The 19,041-nt window shown below is 43.3% G+C and overlaps 1 protein-coding gene across 2 annotated transcripts in view; it reads left to right on the plus strand.

The window, feature by feature from the left end:
- vps35l (VPS35 endosomal protein sorting factor like) overlaps positions 1 to 18,311 on the plus strand; it is a 117,395-nt gene extending 99,084 nt beyond the window's left edge. The window contains exons 28-30 of one of the 2 annotated variants that reach the window (XM_059654211.1): positions 7,607 to 7,772; positions 9,320 to 9,438; positions 18,207 to 18,311. In XM_059654211.1, the coding sequence (XP_059510194.1) occupies positions 7,607 to 7,772; positions 9,320 to 9,438; positions 18,207 to 18,296 (375 nt within the window). In that variant the 3' untranslated portion in view covers positions 18,297 to 18,311. Of the gene's footprint in view, positions 1 to 7,606; positions 7,773 to 9,319; positions 9,439 to 18,155 lie in introns of both variants that reach the window. The other variant, XM_059654212.1, reaches the window with a different exon arrangement.
- The last annotated feature ends 730 nt before the right edge of the window (positions 18,312 to 19,041 follow it).

Genomic DNA, 19,041 nt, shown 5'->3' on the forward strand with positions numbered 1-19,041 from the left:
GGAGTCACGGAGAGAGTGGTCTCTCCGGAAAGCAGACAGGGGAGGGGATGGAAAAATGTCTTGGGTGGTGGGGTCGGATTGTAAATGGCGGAAGTGTCGGAGGATAATGCGTTGTATCCGGAGGTTGGTAGGGTGGTGTGTGAGAACGAGGGGGATCCTCTTGGGGCGGTTGTGGCGGGGGCGGGGTGTGAGGGATGTGTCGCGGGAAATGCGGGAGACGCAGTCAAGGGCGTTCTCGATCACCGTGGGGGGAAAGTTGCGGTCCTTAAAGAACTTGGACATCTGGGATGTGCGGGAGTGGAATGTCTTATCGTGGGAGCAGATGCGGCGGAGGCGGAGGAATTGGGAATAGGGGATGGAATTTTTGCAGGAGGGTGGGTGGGAGGAGGTGTATTCTAGGTAGCTGTGGGAGTCGGTGGGCTTGAAATGGACATCAGTTACAAGCTGGTTGCCTGAGATGGAGACTGAGAGGTCCAGGAAGGTGAGGGATGTGCTGGAGATGGCCCAGGTGAACTGAAGGTTGGGGTGGAAGGTGTTGGTGAAGTGGATGAACTGTTCGAGCTCCTCTGGGGAGCAAGAGGCGGCGCCGATACAGTCATCAATGTACCGGAGGAAGAGGTGGGGTTTGGGGCCTGTGTAGGTGCGGAAGAGGGACTGTTCCACGTAACCTACAAAGAGGCAGGCATAGCTGGGGCCCATGCGGGTGCCCATGGCCACCCCCTTAGTCTGTGGGAAGTGGGAGGAGTCAAAAGAGAAGTTGTTGAGTGTGAGGACGAGTTCAGCTCGGCGGATGAGAGTGTCGGTGGAGGGGGCCTGGTCGGGCCTGCGGGACAGGAAGAAGCGGAGGGCCTTGAGGCCATCTCCATGCGGAATGCAGGTGTACAGGGACTGGACGTCCATGGTGTAAATTCCAAGCTGAGTAGAATAACATTCCTGCATTGGAGGCTCTGCTGATAATGTCACCTAGTATGGTGACAAACCATCTGAATGAGAAAAGGCAAGCAAGTCAACAGTGTCACCCACAACCCGAGCTACAGATCTTTTCCAAAACTTTAAACTTGTACATGTGACTGTATCAGACAGCGAGCCTGACTCTTCATCCTCAATTGTTTTGAAACCCTGAAACGTAACTGCTGTCTGTGTGTGATTGGTGACATAGTGGCTCAGTGGTTAGCACTGCAGCCTCACAGCGCCAGGGACCAAGGTTCAAGTCCACCCTCGGATAACTGACTGTGCGGAGATTGAACGTTCTCCCCATGTCTGCATGGGTTTCCTCCGGGTACTCCGGTTTCATCCCACAGTCCAAAGATGTGTGGGCTGGGGTGGATCGGCCATGCTAAATTGCCTGTAGTGTTCAGGGGTGTGTGGGTTATAGGGGATGGGTCTGGGTGGGATGCTCCAAGGCACGGTGTGGATTTGTTGGGCCAACGGGAATCCAACCCAATCCAATCCAATCCAATCTCTTGTTGCCTTTTGACAAACGATTCAAACTCATTTCTTACATAATTAATAAATATAACCTAAATCTGTGTTCTGAAGGTCGCAACTTCTTATCAGACTGCAGGCTGTTGCTTTGTCTCCAATTGTTGTAAGACTGTATAACTAAATTAAACGTTGAGAACATAGAACAATACTGCGCAGAACAGGCCCTTCGGCCCTCGATGTTGCTCCGACCTGTGAACTAATCTAAGCCCCTCCCCCTACACTATCCCATCATCATCCATATGCTTATCCAAGGACTGTTTAAATGCCCCTAATGTGGCTGAGTTAACTACATTGGCAGGCAGGGCGTTCCACGGCCTTGCCACTCTGAGAGAACCTGCCTCTGACATCTGTCTTAAATCTCTCACCCCTCAATTTGTAGCTATGCCCCCTCGTACAAGCTGACATCATCGTCCTCGGAAAAAGACTCTCACTGTCCACCCTATCTAATCCTCTGATCATCTCGTATGTCTCTATTAAATCCCCTCTTAGCCTCCTCCTCTCCAGTGAAAACCGAGCCAAGTCCCTCAGCCTTTCTTGATAGGTCCTGCGCTCCAGACCAGGCAACATCCTGGTAAATCTCCTCTGCACCTTTTCCAATGCTTCCACATCCTTCCTGTAATGGGGTGACCAGAATGCTTCCACATTTTGGTTTGCTGGAGTAGTTCGAGAGGGTTTAAACTAGTATGGCATGGGGGTGGGAACCTGAGCTGTATACCAGAGGTGAGCGTTGATGCAGGTGAGGCAGTAGCAAGAGGTAGACCAGCTAGTGGGAAGGATTTTCCTGGGAAGGAACCAAGGGATCGGTTAAAGTGTGTTTGCTTTAATGCAAGGAGTATCAGGAATAAAAGTGATGAACTTAGAGCATGAATCAGTACCTGGTGCTATGATGTTGTGGCCATAACAGAGACATGGGTTTCTCATGGGCAGGAATGGTTGCTGGATGTTCCAGGGTTTAGAACATTTAAGAAGAATAGGGAGGGGGGGAAAAAGAGGAGGGGGTGTAGCACTACTAATCAGAGAGGGTATCACAGCTACAGAAGCTTCCATTGTCGAGGAAGATCTGCCTACTGAGTCAGTATGGGTGGAAATTAGGAACAGCAAGGGAGTAGTCACCTCGTTAGGGGTTTACTACAGGCCCCCCAAAAGCAGCAGGGAGATTGAAGAAAGCATAGGTCGACAGATTTTGGAAAAGTGTGGACGCAGTAGGGTTGTTGTAATGGGTGACTTTAACTTTCCTAATATTGATTGGAACCTCCTTCGAGCAGAAGATTTGAATGGAGCTGTTTTTGTAAGGTGTGTTCAGGAGGGTTTCCTAACGCAGTACGTTGACAGGCCGACGAGGGGAGAGGCCATTCTAGACTTGGTGCTCGGAAACGAGCCGGGGCAGGTATCAGATCTTGTGGTGGGAGAGCATTTTGGTGATAGTGACCATAACTGCCTCACATTCTACATAGCTATGGAGAAGGAGAGGATTAGGCAAAATGGGAGGATATTTAATTGGGGAAGAGGAAACTATGATGCGATTAGACATGAGTTAGGAAGCACAGACTGGGAGCAGTTGTTCCATGGTAAGGGAACTATAGACATGTGGAGACTGTTTAAGGAACAGTTGTTGGGAGTGATGAGTAAATATGTCCCTCTGACACAGGCAAGAAGGGGTAAGATAAAGGAACCTTGGATGACGAGAGCGGTGGAGCTTCTTGTGAAAAGGAAGAAGGTAGCTTACATAAGGTGGAGGAAGCTAGGGTCAAGTTCAGCTAGAGAGGATTACAGGCAGGCAAGGAAGGAGCTCAAAAATGGTCTGAGGAGAGCCAGGAGGGGGCACGAGAAAGGCTTGGCAGAAGGAATCCGGGAAAACACAAAGGCATTTTACACTTACGTGAGGAATAAGAGAATGGTCAAAGAAAGAGTCGGGCCGATCAGGGATAGCATAGGGAACTTGTGTGTGGAGCCTGAGGAGGTAGGGCAAGCCCTAAATGAGTTTTTTGCTTCTGTCTTTACGAAAGAAACGAACTTTGTAGTGAATGAAACCTTTGAAGAGCAGGTGTGCATGCTGGAATGGATAGAGATAGACGAAGCTGATGTGCTGAAAATTTTGTCAAACATTAAGATTGACAAGTCGCCAGGCCCGGATCAGATTTGTCCTCAGCTGCTTTGGGAAGCGAGAAATGCAATTGCTTCGCCACTTGCGAAGATCTTTGCATCCTCGCTCTCCACTGGAGTCGTACCTGAGGACTGGAGAGAGGCAAATGTAATTCCTCTCTTCAAGAAAGGAAATAGGGAAATCCCTGGCAATTATAGACCGGTAAGTCTCACGTCTGTCGTCTGCAAGGTGTTAGAAAGGATTCTGAGTGATAAGATTTATGACCATCTGGAAGAGCATGGCTTGATCAAATACAGTCAACACGGCTTTGTGAGGGGTAGGTCATGCCTTACAAACCTTATCGAGTTTTTTGAGGATGTGACTAGAAAGGTTGATGAGGGTCAAGCTGTGGATGTGGTGTATATGGACTTCAGTAAGGCATTTGATAAGGTTCCCCATGGTAGGCTCATTCAGAAGGTCAGGAGGAATGGGATACAGGGGAACTTAGCTGCTTGGATACAGAATTGGCTGGCCAACAGAAGACAGCGAGTGGTAGTAGAAGGAAAATATTCTGCCTGGAAGTCAGTGGTGAGTGGAGTTCCACAGGGCTCTGTCCTTGGGCCTGTACTGTTTGTAATTTTTATTAATGACTTGGACGAGGGAATTGAAGGATGGGTCAGCAAGTTTGCAGACGACACAAAGGTCGGAGGTGTCGTTGACAGCATAGAGGGCTGTTGTAGGCTGCAGCGGGACATTGACAGGATGCAGAGATGGGCTGAGAGGTGGCAGATGGAGTTCAACCTGGATAAATGCGAGGTGATGCATTTTGGAAGGTCGAATTTGAAAGCTAAGTACAGGATTAAGGATAGGATTCTTGGCAGCGTGGAGGAACAGAGGGACCTTGGTGTGCAGATACATAGATCCCTTAAAATGGCCACCCAAGTGGACAGGGTTGTTAAGAAAGCATATGGTGTTTTGGCTTTCATTAACAGGGGGATTGAGTTTAAGAGTCGTGAGATCTTGTTGCAGCTCTATAAAACTTTGGTTAGACCGCACTTGGAATACTGCGTCCAGTTCTGGGCGCCCTATTATAGGAAAGATGTGGATGCTTTGGAGAGGGTTCAGAGGAGGTTTACCAGGATGCTGCCTGGACTGGAGGGCTTATCTTATGAAGAGAGGTTGACTGAGCTCGGTCTCTTTTCATTGGAGAAACGGAGGAGGAGAGGGGACCTAATTGAGGTATACAAGATAATGAGAGGCATAGATAGAGTTGATAGCCAGAGACTATTTCCCAGGGCAGAAATGGCTAGCACGAGGGGTCATAGTTTTAAGCTGGTTGGTGGAAAGTATAGAGGGGATGTCAGAGGCAGGTTCTTTACGCAGAGAGTTGTGAGAGCATGGAATGCGTTGCCAGCAGCAGTTGTGGAAGCAAGGTCATTGGGGTCATTTAAGAGACTGCTGGACATGTATATGGTCACAGAAATTTGAGGGTGCATACATGAGGATCAATGGTCGGCACAACATTGTGGGCTTAAGGGCCTGTTCTGTGCTGTACTGTTCTATGTTCTGTGTTCTACATCCTTCCTGTAATGGGGTCACATCAGATTTACCCACTTTGAACTCCATTTGCCACCCTTTGGCCCAATTCTGCAGTTTATCCAAGTCTCCCTGCAACATTCTTCCACACTGTCCACCCCTCCATTGATTTCAATGTCATCTGCAAACTGACTAACCAATCCATCAATGCCTGCGTCCAAGTCATTTATAAAAATGACAAACAGCAGTGGTCCTGAAACAGATCCTTGAGGCGCACCACTAGTCACCTGATACCAGGCTGAATATTTTCCATCAACCACCGCTTGTTGCCTTCTTACAGAAAGCCAGTTTCTAATCCAAACTGCTCAATCTCCCTCAGTCCTGTGCTTCCGTATTTTTCTCTAATAGCCTACCATGTGGAACCTTATCAAAGGCTTTACTGAAGTCCGTGTACACCACGTCAGCTGCTCTACCCTCACTATCTCCAGTCAAATTGTTGCTTGTTGGATGATTATAAATCCTATCTCTTAATCCTTTCCAGAACTTTTCCTGCAACACATGTAAGGCTCACTGGTCTATAATTACCTGGGTCATTCCTACTGCCCTTCTTGAACAAGGGCACAACATTTGCAATCCTCCAGTCCTCTGGTACTAAACCTGTAGACAATGAGGACTCGAAGATCAAGGCCAAAGGCTCCGCCACCACCTCCCTAGCTTCCCAGACAATCCTCGGATAAATCCCATCCGGCCCAGGGGATTGATCTACCTTCACACCTTCTAGAATTGATAACACCTCCTCCTTACTAACCTTTATCCTTCCAATTCTAGTAGCCCGCGACTCAAGTCGTCTCCTCTACAATATTCTCCTGTTCCTCAGTGAAAACAGATGAGAAATAATCATTTAACACCTCTCCGATCTCTACAGGGTCCATACACAACTTCCCACTTCTGCCTTTGACTGGCCCTATTCCTACCCTCGTCATAATCTTATTCCTCACGTACCTGTAGAAAGCTTTAGGGTTCTCCATTATTGTACCTGCGAATATCTGCTCATGTCCCCTCCTTTGGTCTTCTTAACTCTCTCTTTCAATCCTTCCTAGCTAATCTGTAACTCTCCATCACCTCATCTGAACCATCTCGCCTCATCGTCACATAAGCCTCCCTCTTTCGCTTGACAAGAGATACAATTTCTTTAGTAAACCACAGTTCCCTTACCTTATCCCTTCCCTGCCTGACAGGGATGTACCTATCAAGGGCACGCAATATCTGTTCCTTAAACCAGCTCCAAAATTCGATTGTCCCCATCCCCTGCATTTTGCTAACCCATTCTATGCCTCCTAAGTCTTGCATAATCGCATTATAATTGCCCTTTCCCTCCCACATATAACTCTTGCCCTGTGGCATGTTCCTATCCCTTTCCATTGCTAAAGCAAACATAACTGAATTATGGTCACTTTCTCCAAAGTGCTCACCTACCACTAAATCAAACACCTGGCCTGGTTCATTACCAAGTACCAGATCCAGTGTGGCCTCCCCTTTGGTCGGCCCTTTGACATACAGTCAGGTAACTGTCCTGCACACATTGGACAAAAACTGATCCATCCGACGTACTAGAGTTATAGCATTTCCAGTCAATGTTAGGGAAGTTAAAATCTCCCATAATGACCACCCTGTTCCTTTCACTCCTGCCCAGAATAGTTTTGCCCATCCTCTCCTCCACATCCCTGGAACTTTGCGGAGGCCTATTTAAGAAAAAACCTCCCAGCAGTGTGGCCCCTCCTCTCTTGTTTCTGACCTCAGCCCATATCACCTCAGTAGACGAGTCCTCATCAAAAGTTCCTTCAGCACCGTTATACTGTCCTTGACTAACAAAGCCACACCTCCCCCTCTTTTACCACCTTCCCTGATCTTAATGAAAGATCTAAACCCTGGAACCTGCAACATCTATTCCTGACCCTGCTCAATTCATGTCTGGTAAAGGAATTAGACAGTTTTTGCTATTGTGAGGGATTTAAGGATAACGAGCTGGGGATACCTATTTGAATGATACACCAGTGCTAAGAGAATGGAATTGTAGGTATGGAAGCTGAAAAGCTAGAGGGACTTACAGATGTGGAGAAGGAAGTGTTATTTTTGCAGATAAACCAGGAAAGGGAGTGATCAGTTTTGCTATGTCAGATGTCATACATCACTGATTCCATGCCAATGAGTCAACTTGCTTTAAAAAACTGCAGCTAATTGTTTTGGAGGAGCATCCTGAATTTTCAGACTTGAGTGAAGTAAGTTTTTTTAAAAAATTATTGATATTATCCAATGGGAACAATTAGTGGTTGCAAGCTTGTTTTGAAAAGTTTCATTGCTCATGTCTTGCACTGTGGGAAGTAACAAGAATATTCTGTGTTAACGCTTGGAGGAGTGGCAAGGAAATAATTAATATGCTGTTGACTTCCAGTTTACAGTAACCCATTTGTTCATTAACCTGTTGTGCATATTTTTGGACAGGATCATCCAGAACAAGGTGTCTTGTATTTGGTGAGAGGCCTTTTGAATGTGATCCAGGACTACATTTGGGAAGATCATTCTGATTCAAAAGTACGAATCTACATAAACGTTTTGCATTTGTTGGCTGCAGCAAGTCAAGAAACTTATCTTTATCATGTGGATAAAGGTACAATATATGCCTTGGAATATTTTTTAGACTGTTTGTTTAATTTGCACAAATGCTTGTTCTTCATTATGCATCCTCCAGACAGTTTAGGGTGTGACTAGTAGAGTGATCCGGGGAGGCAATAGATATGGTTTATTTGAAATTTCTAAGTTTTTGACAAAGCCCCGAGTGAGAGATTAATGTGTAAAATTTAAGTGCATGGGATTGCAGTAGTGCATTGAGATGGATAGAAAATTGGCTAGTAGACCAGGACCAAGGATAGGAATAAATGGATTTTTTCCAAATGGCAAGCAGTGACTTGAGGTACAACAGGGAATGTTGCAATGTATTCTCAAAATTTACAGGTGACAAAGCTGGGTGGAAGGGTGACCTATGGGGAGGATGCAGAGACGTTGCAGCGAGATTTGGACAGGCTGACTGAGTGAGCCAGTGCGTGGCTGATGGAATATAATGTAGATAGATGTGAGGTTATCCATTTCGGTGGCAAAAGTAGGAAGGCAGATTATTATTTGGCTGTAAATGGAAAGAGCGGAGTGGTCAATGCGCCCTGAATGTCGTCCTGCACCAGGTGCTTAAAGTAAGTGCACAGGTTCAGCAGGCAGTGAAGGGGTAAATGGTTCATTGGCCTTCATAGGGAGAGGATTGAAGTGCATGAGGAGGATGTCTTGCTGCAATTACACAGGACATTTGTGATGCCACAGCTTGAACATTGTCTGTGGCTTTGGTTTTCTTTATCTGAGGAAGGAAGTTCTGGCAAAGGAGCAAGTTCAGCAAAGGTTTACCAAGTTGATTCTTGGGAAGGCAAGGCGAACAAATGAGAAGAGATCGCGTTGGTTAGGATTGTATCTGTTCGACCTTAGAAGGATGAAGTAGGTATCTCCTAGAAACCTTAAACTTTAACACGACTGGGGAGGTTGGGTGCAGAAAGTTTGTTCCCGAAGACAGGTGAGTCCAGACCAATGAACGTAGTTTTACCTGTATCCTTAAACTTCCAGGGCTGAGAAGAGGAGAAATTTCTTCGCACAGAATGGTGAGCATGTGCCATTCGCCACTGCAGAAAGTGGTAGATGTAACTGTCGTGGCTAAAGGAATCACGCTGTGCAGACGGAGCACAGGATTTGGTATTCCTTGGTAATCCGCTATGATCGTGTTTAATTGGTCTACTTATTCTCCCACCAGATGTGTTTCTGGAAGTCAAGCCAGGCTTGATGGCTGTAAAAAACCCATGGAAAATGGATAACTTTCTTTTTTAAAAAAAAAAGTCAAGGGAGTGCAATTAGGAAAGTCTCTATTTTAAACGCATTTCTACTTGCTGTCCGAGATGGGAGCACTGTATGAATTTTTGAAAAAGATGTCGCAGCAATCTAATGAAGCAACTAAAACTGAGAGCTTAAGCATGATATCTGGTATCTCTCTGACAGGAACACCTTTTTTCAAAAAATACAACACATTCCTTTTCTCAGTTCAGTACAGGAATTAAGCATTTCTGTCAAAATTGAATTTGGATCACAGTGTAAAGCTTATCTGGAAATTCTCTTGTCTTGCAGTTGATTCCAATGATAACCTCTATGGCAGTGACCCCAAATTCTTGGCTGAGATTAATAAACTTGCTGAAACTCTGATTGGACAAATCTTGGACCATCTCAAGACTCTTGGAAAAGATGAGGTATTAAATTAATCATCAGTTAACAGTACGTCTTCAATATAATTTATTTAAAGTGTATTATGAAAGCTAATATCGGTCATGCATCATTGTATAGCACAAGCACTTTGTTACAAAATGTGTAATATGTTTGACTGCACACAGTGAATCTTTATTTTTAAGTTACTGACCCAGCACTTTCCTCATTCATAATATTTGACAGGTGAAATTAACTGGTAGTGTGAGCCAGATAGAGGTGCTTGCAGGAGCTTCCAGTAATGGCTAGCATTTTCTGCCAATATCAGCTCTGACATGCTTTTGGAATTGTTTGGAATATGTATTAGGAGCAAAGATACACAAGAACAGATGGAAGCCATTCAGCCGTTTTGAACATGCCTAGCTGTTCAGTACGATCCCAGCTGACTTAAATACTTCAATGCCTTTTGACCACATTATCCCCAAGACCCTTTGCACTCTTAGTAAACCAAAATTTTTTCAAACTCTAGTTTAAACAGACTCAAAAACTAAGCATCCAAAGCGCTGCTTGTTAGAGAATTCCAAAGACTAATGACCCTCAGATTTAGAAAAAAATTTACTCATCTTGGTCGTAACTGGCATCACCACCTTTATTCTTGTCAAAATTGTGTTCCCCAACCCACCAATAAGAGAACACACAAGGGAAATACGGACTGAATGCATGTTAGCATTCAGTGACCTATTGTCAAGGCCACCTAGGTCTCTTCCCACCGCTTATTTTTCCAGTCTGTGTTTGGGAAATACTCTGCGTATCTGCTCTTACCAAAATTAAGAGTCATCTAGACTCAATGTTAGCTTGCTGTCTCTCCACAGATGCTGCCTGACCTGCTGTGATTTCCAGCATTTTTGTTTTTGTTTTCAGTGCAGATTCCAGCATCTGCAGTAATTTGCACTTGGATAATCTCTCATTTTTTCCACATTACATTCTAACTGTTGTGTTCTTGTCCAGTGAATAAACTTGTCAAATTTTTCTGAAAGCGTTTCACATCCTCACAAGACACATTCCTGCTTTGTATCATTTGCTTTGATTTATTATTGTCAAGTACCTCAGTACAGTGAAAACTACTGTTTTGCATGCTAACCAGACAAATCATACCTTACGCAAGTATATCGAGATAATAAAACAGAATGCTGAATACAGTGTTTACACCCACAGAGAACATGCAGAGAAAGATCAACTCTAATATGAAAGCTCTGATCATTAGGCTGATAACAGTTTGAAAGAGTTTGTTCTTAAATCTGTTGGTGCGTATTTTTAAATGGTTTTTATCTTCTACCTGACAGAGGGTGGAAAAGTGTAACTGGTGTGAGCAAGGTCTTTATGTTCGCTTTCCCAAAGCAGCAGAAAATGTACACTGAAGCGGTGGACGGAAGGCTGGTTTTAGTGATGGACTGCGCTGCCTTCACAACTCCCTGTAATTTCTTGCATTTGTTTCCCATGTCCACATCATTGATTATATATTGTAAACAGCTGGTGCTCAAGAATTGATCAAATTGCCATTAAGAATCATACCCACGTACCTCTTTGTGCCTTTTCAGTATCTTCTTTGAATTCTAAGTGCATCCAGATAATGTCCTTGTTGTTTTTTACATCATTCCTCTTATGAAGGAATACTCAACCTTAGATTTGTTTGTCCTGCTTGCCATTTTCCACTTCCTGTGCTTGACTCTATTCCAGTATGGGTCACCACTTGGTTCACTTTCCCCTGAGAAGCTAGTTTAAACCAACCCCAACAGTAGTTGGAACATAGTCATTTAAAGTTTGTTTTTCTGACATTGAACGAAATAACTTGAGGAACGGAGACACTTTAGTGAGCCTTATTCCTTCTAAAGATGTCCTGTATCAAAAAATACTTTCTGCCTTTTGGGCTTAAGCTTTGAGTCATCAGACCCAGATGTTTGCTCTTGAAATGGGTGGCAAAATCTCTTGACTCAGTAAACTGGTCTCTGTTTAAAGGATTCTGATAGACCCAGGTTTTGCTCCAGAAGATGGGTATTGGGGGAGATTTGAGTCAGGTCCACTGACATTGGAAGCTAATCACAAGGGAGGCATTCAAGGGTGTGAAGATGAGAGTTCAGAGGCATTTTGTTCCTGTTAGGGTGAAGGGTAAGGCTGGAAAGATTTAGGAACAGTGGATGAAGAAAGATATTGTGGTACTAGTCAACAGTAATAGAGAAATAGACAACTTGGTGCAATTTGAATCTGTTTCTGTAAAGAGTGTAGGAGCATTCTTGAGAGAAATCAGGAAGGCAAAGAGGGGATATGAGATAGCATTGGCAGATAAGGATAAGGATATCCCAGAGAGATTTTACAAATACATTAAGAACATGAGGGTGACTAGAGAGAGGGTATGGCTGTTAAAGATCAAGGAGGTTGTCTTTGTGTGATCCCCAGGAGATGAGAGAGATAATAAATATTTTGCGTCAGTTTTTACCATGGATAAAGAAATGGAGGCTAGAAAATGCAGAGAAATAAACTTTAATGTTTTAAAAGCAATTCACACTACAGAAGAGATAACACTGTGGAGCTGGATGAACACAGCAGGACAAGCAGCATCTTAGGAGCACAAAAGCTGACCTTTCGAGCCTAGACCCTTTGAAACGTCAGCTTTTGTGCTCCTAAGATGCTGCTTGTCCTGCTGTGTGCATCCAGCTCCACACTTTATCTCGATACTGTAGTATCTGCAGTTCCCATTATCTCTTACTCCCCACCACCACCACCCCACCCCTGCAAACTACAGAAGAGGAAGTTCAGGACGTTTCAGAGAGTATAAAGGTGTATAAATCTCTTGATCTAATGTATCCCAGAATATTGTGGGAAGCAAGGGAGGAAATTACAATACCCGTTGCAGAAATACTTGCATCACGTGTAACAACGGGTGAGATGCCTGGTGACTGGAGGGTGGGTAATGTTATAGCTGTAAGATGGGTTGTACAGAGAAACAGGGGAATCATAGAGCTTGAGTTTGATTTTGGTTGTGGGTAAATTGTTGCAAGTGATTACAAAAGATAGGATTTATGAGCATTTAAAGGGGCAAAAATTGATTATGTATAGACAGCATGGTTTTGTGCAAGGAGAATAGTGCCCCACAAACTCAATTGAGTTTTTTGAGGAAGTTACCAAAAAGGTGGTTGATGGTGAGCAGTAAGTGTTGTTTGTTTGGATTTTAGTGAAGCTGTTGACAAAGTTCTACATGATAGACGAAATAGTACAGTTAGGTCACATGGAATTCAGGAATTCAAGGTGAGTTTGCCAATTTTATACATAATTGGCTTAATGGCAGGAGACAGATTGATGGTGGAGGGTTGTTTTTCAGACTGGAGACCTGTGACCCGCGGTGTTCCACAGGGATTGGTTCTGGGTATTTTTTTTTGGTCATTGTCATTTATATAAATGATTTGGATGAGAACATAGAAGACATAGTAAGTTTGAGGGTAACACCAAAATTGGTGGTGTAGTAAACAGTGAAGAAGATTTTCTAAGATTACTAAGGGATCTTGATCAAATGGGTCGATGGTGTTCAATCCAGAAAAATGCGAAATACTGTATTTTAATACAACAGATAAGGATAGGGGTTATACAATTAATGGTAGGGCCTTGGGTAATGTTGTAGTACAGACAGATGTGGGGCGCAGGTACATAATTCTTTGTTTGTGTCACAAATGGACAGGGTAGACAAAATGGTCTTTGGTATGGTTGCCCTCTTTGCTCAGACCTTTGAGCATAGGAGTTGGGACGTTGTGTAGAGTTTGTAGAGGACATTGGTGAGCCTCTTCTGGAATACTGCATCCAATTCTGGTGGCCCAATTATAGGAAGAATGTGGAAGCTTTAGAGAGGGTGCAGAGAGGTTTACCAGGCTGCTGCCTGGTGGGAGGGATGGTCTTATGAAGAAAGGCTGAGGGAGGTTGGGGTTTTTTTTTGTTGGAGTGAAGAAGGATGAGAGGTGACTTGATAGAGGTGTACAAGATGATGAGAAGTATCGATAGAGTGGATACCTAGAGACTTTTTCTTCCAGGTCAGAAATGAGGGGGAATAATTTTAAGGTGATTGGCGGAAGGTAGTGGGGAGCTGTCAGAGATTGTGTGAAGAACCTGAGTGGTGGGTGTGTGGAATGCACTGCCAGCAATGGTAGTAGAGATACATTAGGGACACTTAAGTGAATCTTGGATGGGCACATGGAGGACACTATAATGTAGGGTATTCAGGGTAGTTTGATCTCAGTAGGATAATAGGTCAGCACAGTATCGTGGGCCGAAGGGCCTGTACTATGCTGTACTGTTCTATGTTCATGATATTATCAAGCTGGAGAGGGTTCAGAAGAGATTTACCAGAAATGGAAGGTTTGAGCTATATGGGAAGGCTGGATAGGCTGGGACTTATTTCACTGGAGCGTAGGAGGTTGAGAGGTGACCTGATGGAAGTTTATAAAGTAATGAGATAGAGATGAAGTTCATGGTAGTTGTCTTTTTCCTAGCATGGGGGATTTCCAGACTAGGGAGCACATTTTTTAAAAGTGAAAGGAGAGAGATTTTAAAAAGACATGAGACAGTTCTTTTTTTTTAAAAAAAGGATGGTTTGCATGTTCTCATGGATTGAACTTGTTGAGGAAGTGGTGGATGTGAGGCGGTGATGGCCTAGTGGTATTATCACCTGGACTGTTAACCCACAGACCTAATGTTCTGGGGACCCAGGTTTGAATCCTGCCACAGCAGACAGTAGAATTTGAATTCTATAAATATCTGGAATTAAGAGTCTAATAATGATCATGAATCCATTGTTAGTTTGAAAAAACCCATTTGGTTCACTAATGTCCTTTTTAATCTGTCATTCTCACCTGTTCTGGCCTATGTGTGACTCCAGATCTATAGCAATGTGGTTGACTCTTACTCATCCCTAATTGCCCAGGGAGACAGTTAGTAAATGTTGTCTGGCCAGCAATGCCCTCATCCTGTGAATGAATAAAAGAAAAAATATTACAAACTTTAAGACTTTTGGATGGATATACGAATAGGAAAGGTTTGGAGGGATGTGGGCCAGGACCAGAACCACAACCAGCCGGGACTAGTTTGGTTTAGAATTATGTTTTGGCATGGACTGGCTGGACCGAAGGTTCTAGTTCCATGCCATATGATTCAGTGACTCTAAGCAATCAAGGGGTTGAGCGAGTATGGAGTCAAGCTAGGTAGAAGACCAGACTGTTGTTTTGGAACATTAAAAAAAAGAAAAATGTAAATGTTGGAGATCTAAAATAATTAAAAATTGCTGCTGCAACTCAGCAAGTCCGGCAGCATCCATGGAGAGAAAACAGTGGTGGATGTTTCAAGTCTGGAGCCTCTATCAGATTATCATGATTGGACTTTGTTAATTCTGTTTTCTCCCCACAGATACTGCCAGACCTGATGTGTTTCCCCAGCAATTTCTGGTTTTGCTCTGGAGCATTGTCCAGTGTCGTCTTTTTAGAAATTGTTATTGCCATCTACACTTCAGCTGTCATAACCCTGTCTCACTCACTCGGTATCCACAATAGGTAGACAGAGAGTCATGTGGCATTTAAGTTATGAGTTGCGTGATGTTGAAAAATACTCCTATTCATGAAACCCATTGAAGGCTTTTAAACCTCAAGTAGTTAATCTTCTATAAATCGAAAAGTGCACTGTATTCAGAAGTCACATCTAGCTATACTTTGATATCTTCTTTTAAACTGTTAAATCACACAGAATTTGGAATCCTATACTTGTGTAATGCTTCGGTGGCATTTGAAACTCTGCCAAGAGCTTGTGATGAGAATGTTCCTTGGGAAATGTCAACAAATTACTTTAAGATTATGGAAGAGGTGGTCAGCTGATGACCTGCCTGCCAATTGAGGCAGTTCAGACAGCTTTTTAACTCTCAAACAACTGAAAACGTTTCCCAAATTTAGAGTGGGAATTTCAAACACCTCAGATTGAGACACTTACACACCTTTATCTACCCTTTGGGAGCACCCTCATTTACTCCATGAATTTGTAACTGCCATACTGCACATCAAGGTGCTTGGAATAGCTAAATTGGGATCTATTTGAAATTATTTCTAGGTTTAAACAGTCTTGCTGAGTTGAGGCCTCCTATGTTTGTGAAGCATGCCTTCCCTGTTTCCCATGCTGGTTGGATTTGTTTGCAATGTGGATGGCCCTTTCCACATCAGGTTGGACTGGCCTTTTTCTAACTATTCGTGGAAGTCTTCTGACTCTGTGGAAATCCTGGCCTATAGTTTATTTTCTTAGAATTTGTGCTCTATCACAAGATAAACATACATTCCTCTGAATTTCTCAAAACACTTTGCAACCAATAAGTTACTGCTAAAATTGGAATAACTTGTTAGAAGCACAACAACCAATTTGCACACGTCAAACTCTCTCAAAGTAATTTGATAATGACCAGATAACCTTTTATTGATAACAAAGTGTGGAGCTGGATGAACACAGCAGGCCAAGCAGCATCTCAGGAGCACAAAATCTTTTATTGATGTTGATTTGAGGGACGAATATTGTATGCAAAATCTCTTTCAAACCTCTCTTTGGTCTATGTAATAATTAGAATTTTTCAAGTGAATGGAAAGGACCAAGCTTTGTTAACAATTGAGTCTGTAACCAGAATGGGTCAGCAGGTTGCATGACGGGATCTGGTCCCACACTGCAGAAACCTGGCAACTCAAAAATAAACCTGAAAGGTAGCTGCAAGAGTTTCTTGATCCAGCAGCTAACGCAGAAAGTGACTTGGAAAAATACATCCCAGGTTTTACAATACAATACAGGGAACAACATAGACACATCAAAAAGTTAGTACACAGTATGTGTTAAAGAATGGAATGTTGGATGGCATAATAATAGAGCTAAACTTGTAGCAGTTGAATAAAGAGTTTACACAGGAGCTCCCTGTTCTTCACGCTTCATCTATAGTGGAGACAGGTAACATCCCAGAGGTAGCTGTTAGTCAAGAGATTGGGGAGGAATTCAGAGAAGCGAGGCTGAGCAAGTTGTTGGAGCACAGTGTAAAAGTGACTGGCCTCTGGATTGTATCCTAGAGTCTTTAAAGAAATGACAACTGAGCTATTTAATAGATTTGTTATAGTTTTCCAGAATTATCTGGATTTGGCACAGTTTCCACAAGATTAGGCTGGAAGTGTTACTCCTTTATTCCAAAAGTGAAAGCAGGAGCTCACAGGCCAGTTAGCTTAGCATCTGATGAAGAAAATATTAAGAACCATTATTAAACATATCGTAGCAAAGCACTTAAAAGGTCAAGGTTATCAGGCTGAATCCGAATGCTTCTGTTAAAGGGAAGCCCTGTTTCAACCAATTTATTGGAGTATTTGTTTTTTGAAAAGTAATGTGGGTTGTAGGTAAAGGACAACTGGTGGATTTTCCGTGTTTGGTAAAAAGAACAGATGTGCATAGTATTTCCTGAATAGTGAGATTGGAAAGTGTAGCTGTGAAAAGAGACGTGGCAGCCTTGACAATAGGTCATTGAATGCTAACCTGCATTCGGCCCATATTTCCCTTGTGTGTTCTCTTAGTGTTGAGTCTAGGGGACACAATTTTGACAAGAATAAAAGTGGTGATGCCAGTTACTACCAAGATGAGTAAATTTTTTTCTAAATCTGAGGGTCATTAGTCTTTGGAATTCTCTAACAAGCAGCGCTTTGGATGCTTAGTTTTTGAGTCTGTTTAAACTAGAGTTTGAAAAACTTTTAGTTTACTAAAAGTGCAAAGGGTCTTGGGGATAATGTGGTCAAAAGGCATTGAAGCATTTAAGTCAGCTGGGATTTTATTGAACTGGCCTACTCCTGTTCTTGTGTATCTTTGCTCCTAATACATGTTCTTAACAATTCCAAAGGTGTGTCAGAGCTGATATTGGCAGAAAACACTCGCCATTACTAGAAACTCCTGCATGCACCTCTATCTGGCTCGCACTAGCAGTTAATTTCACCCCATTCATAATATTTGAATTTGCCTCTATTCAATTCTTGAGATTTTCCATCTCTTCAATATCAAATCCCTACCTCCCTAACCCTTAAGCTATAGCCCTGTCCTTCCACTTGTGTTATCCTGCGAACATCATTCCCACATGTCCTTCAGCATGTTCCATGGGTCTGAATTAATGTGTCTGCCAATATTCACATTAGCTCACTAGCAGCACTTGTTTTAAGTCTGAGTTCTCTGACCTAATCACTGCCCCTGTTTCTGAAGATATCAATGAAGAATCTTCAGAGAAGCAGGCCCCAGTCACCTTATCTGGTACCACCCTAATGTTCCTAACCTGCAAATCATTTTCCGGAGTAGACGGATTAGTCTATCTGAATGCTGTTCTCTGGGTGATTAGCAAAGAGAGTGGCACCCCAGACAAGTAAGTTAGCAGATGTTTGTTCAGCCCCTTGAGCCTGCTCCACCATTTTAATAAGGTCATGCTGCTCTAACCGTAAGCCTGCTTACCCCAAGAACTTTCATTTCCTTCATGGTCAAGAATCAACTACCCCTGCCAGAAAAATATTCAAAGTTTTTGCTTATACCACCTGAGAAAGCATGCTTCAAGGACTTATGAACCTTTCTAAAAAAAATGTTGCCTCATCTGACTTAAATGGGTGAATTTTTATTTGTGAACACTGACTCATAGCTCTAGAGTCTCTCACCAGAGGAATTGTCTTCTTCATATCCACCTTGTCAGGATCTGCAGGATCTCGCATGTTTCAATCAAGCCACCTCTTCCTTTTTGTAGAATCCAGCAGATACAAGTGTAACTTGTGCAACCTTTTCCTCTGAAGACAACACACCCAATCCAAACGCTGGTCACGCAACCCGTCTCTGAACTGCTTCTAACACGTTTACATTCCTCCTTAAAGAAGAGGAAGCCAACAGTGCACACAGTACTTCGAACATGGTTACACCTACATAACTGAAGTATGACATCTCTACTTTTGTATTCAATATGCCTTGAAATAAACAAGCAAGCACTCTCACTTTATTAGCTTTCCTGTAACCAGCTGCTGTACCTGTGTACCAGCCTGCTGTGACTTATGCTCGAGGAAAACCCAATCCTTCTGCATCTCATCTTTGCAACCTCTCCACCACTTAGAATAATGTTTATTTATTCTTCCTGATAAAACTCCCATTCATTTTTATGTATTTCATTCCATTTGCCAGATCTGTGCCCATTTGTTTAACCTGTCAGTATCAGCTCCACACTTTGTTATCTCGGATTATCCAGCATCTGCAGTTCCCATTATCTCTGATACAATTGTAACCTCACTGCGAAGCCTCTTCCAGGGATGCCTAACCTGAAGAAGTTACCCTCCTCCCTCCGGACAAACCTCAGGGGATCTCCCTCCCACTGCAACTCTCTTGTAGGCATCTTCGATCCACCTCCCCCTCTTTCCCTATTTATTTCAGAACCCACACCACCTCCCCCTTTTCTGATGAAGAGTCTAGGCCTGAAACATCTGCTTTTGTGCTCCTAAGATGCTGCTTGGCCTGTGGTGTTCATCCAGCTCCGCACTTTTAAATCTTGTATCCCTTTGTAGCCTCCTTATGCCTTTTAACTCTCATTACCAAGT

This window comes from Stegostoma tigrinum, chromosome 23, assembly GCF_030684315.1.
Source record: "Stegostoma tigrinum isolate sSteTig4 chromosome 23, sSteTig4.hap1, whole genome shotgun sequence".
Lineage (NCBI taxonomy): Eukaryota > Metazoa > Chordata > Chondrichthyes > Orectolobiformes > Stegostomatidae > Stegostoma > Stegostoma tigrinum.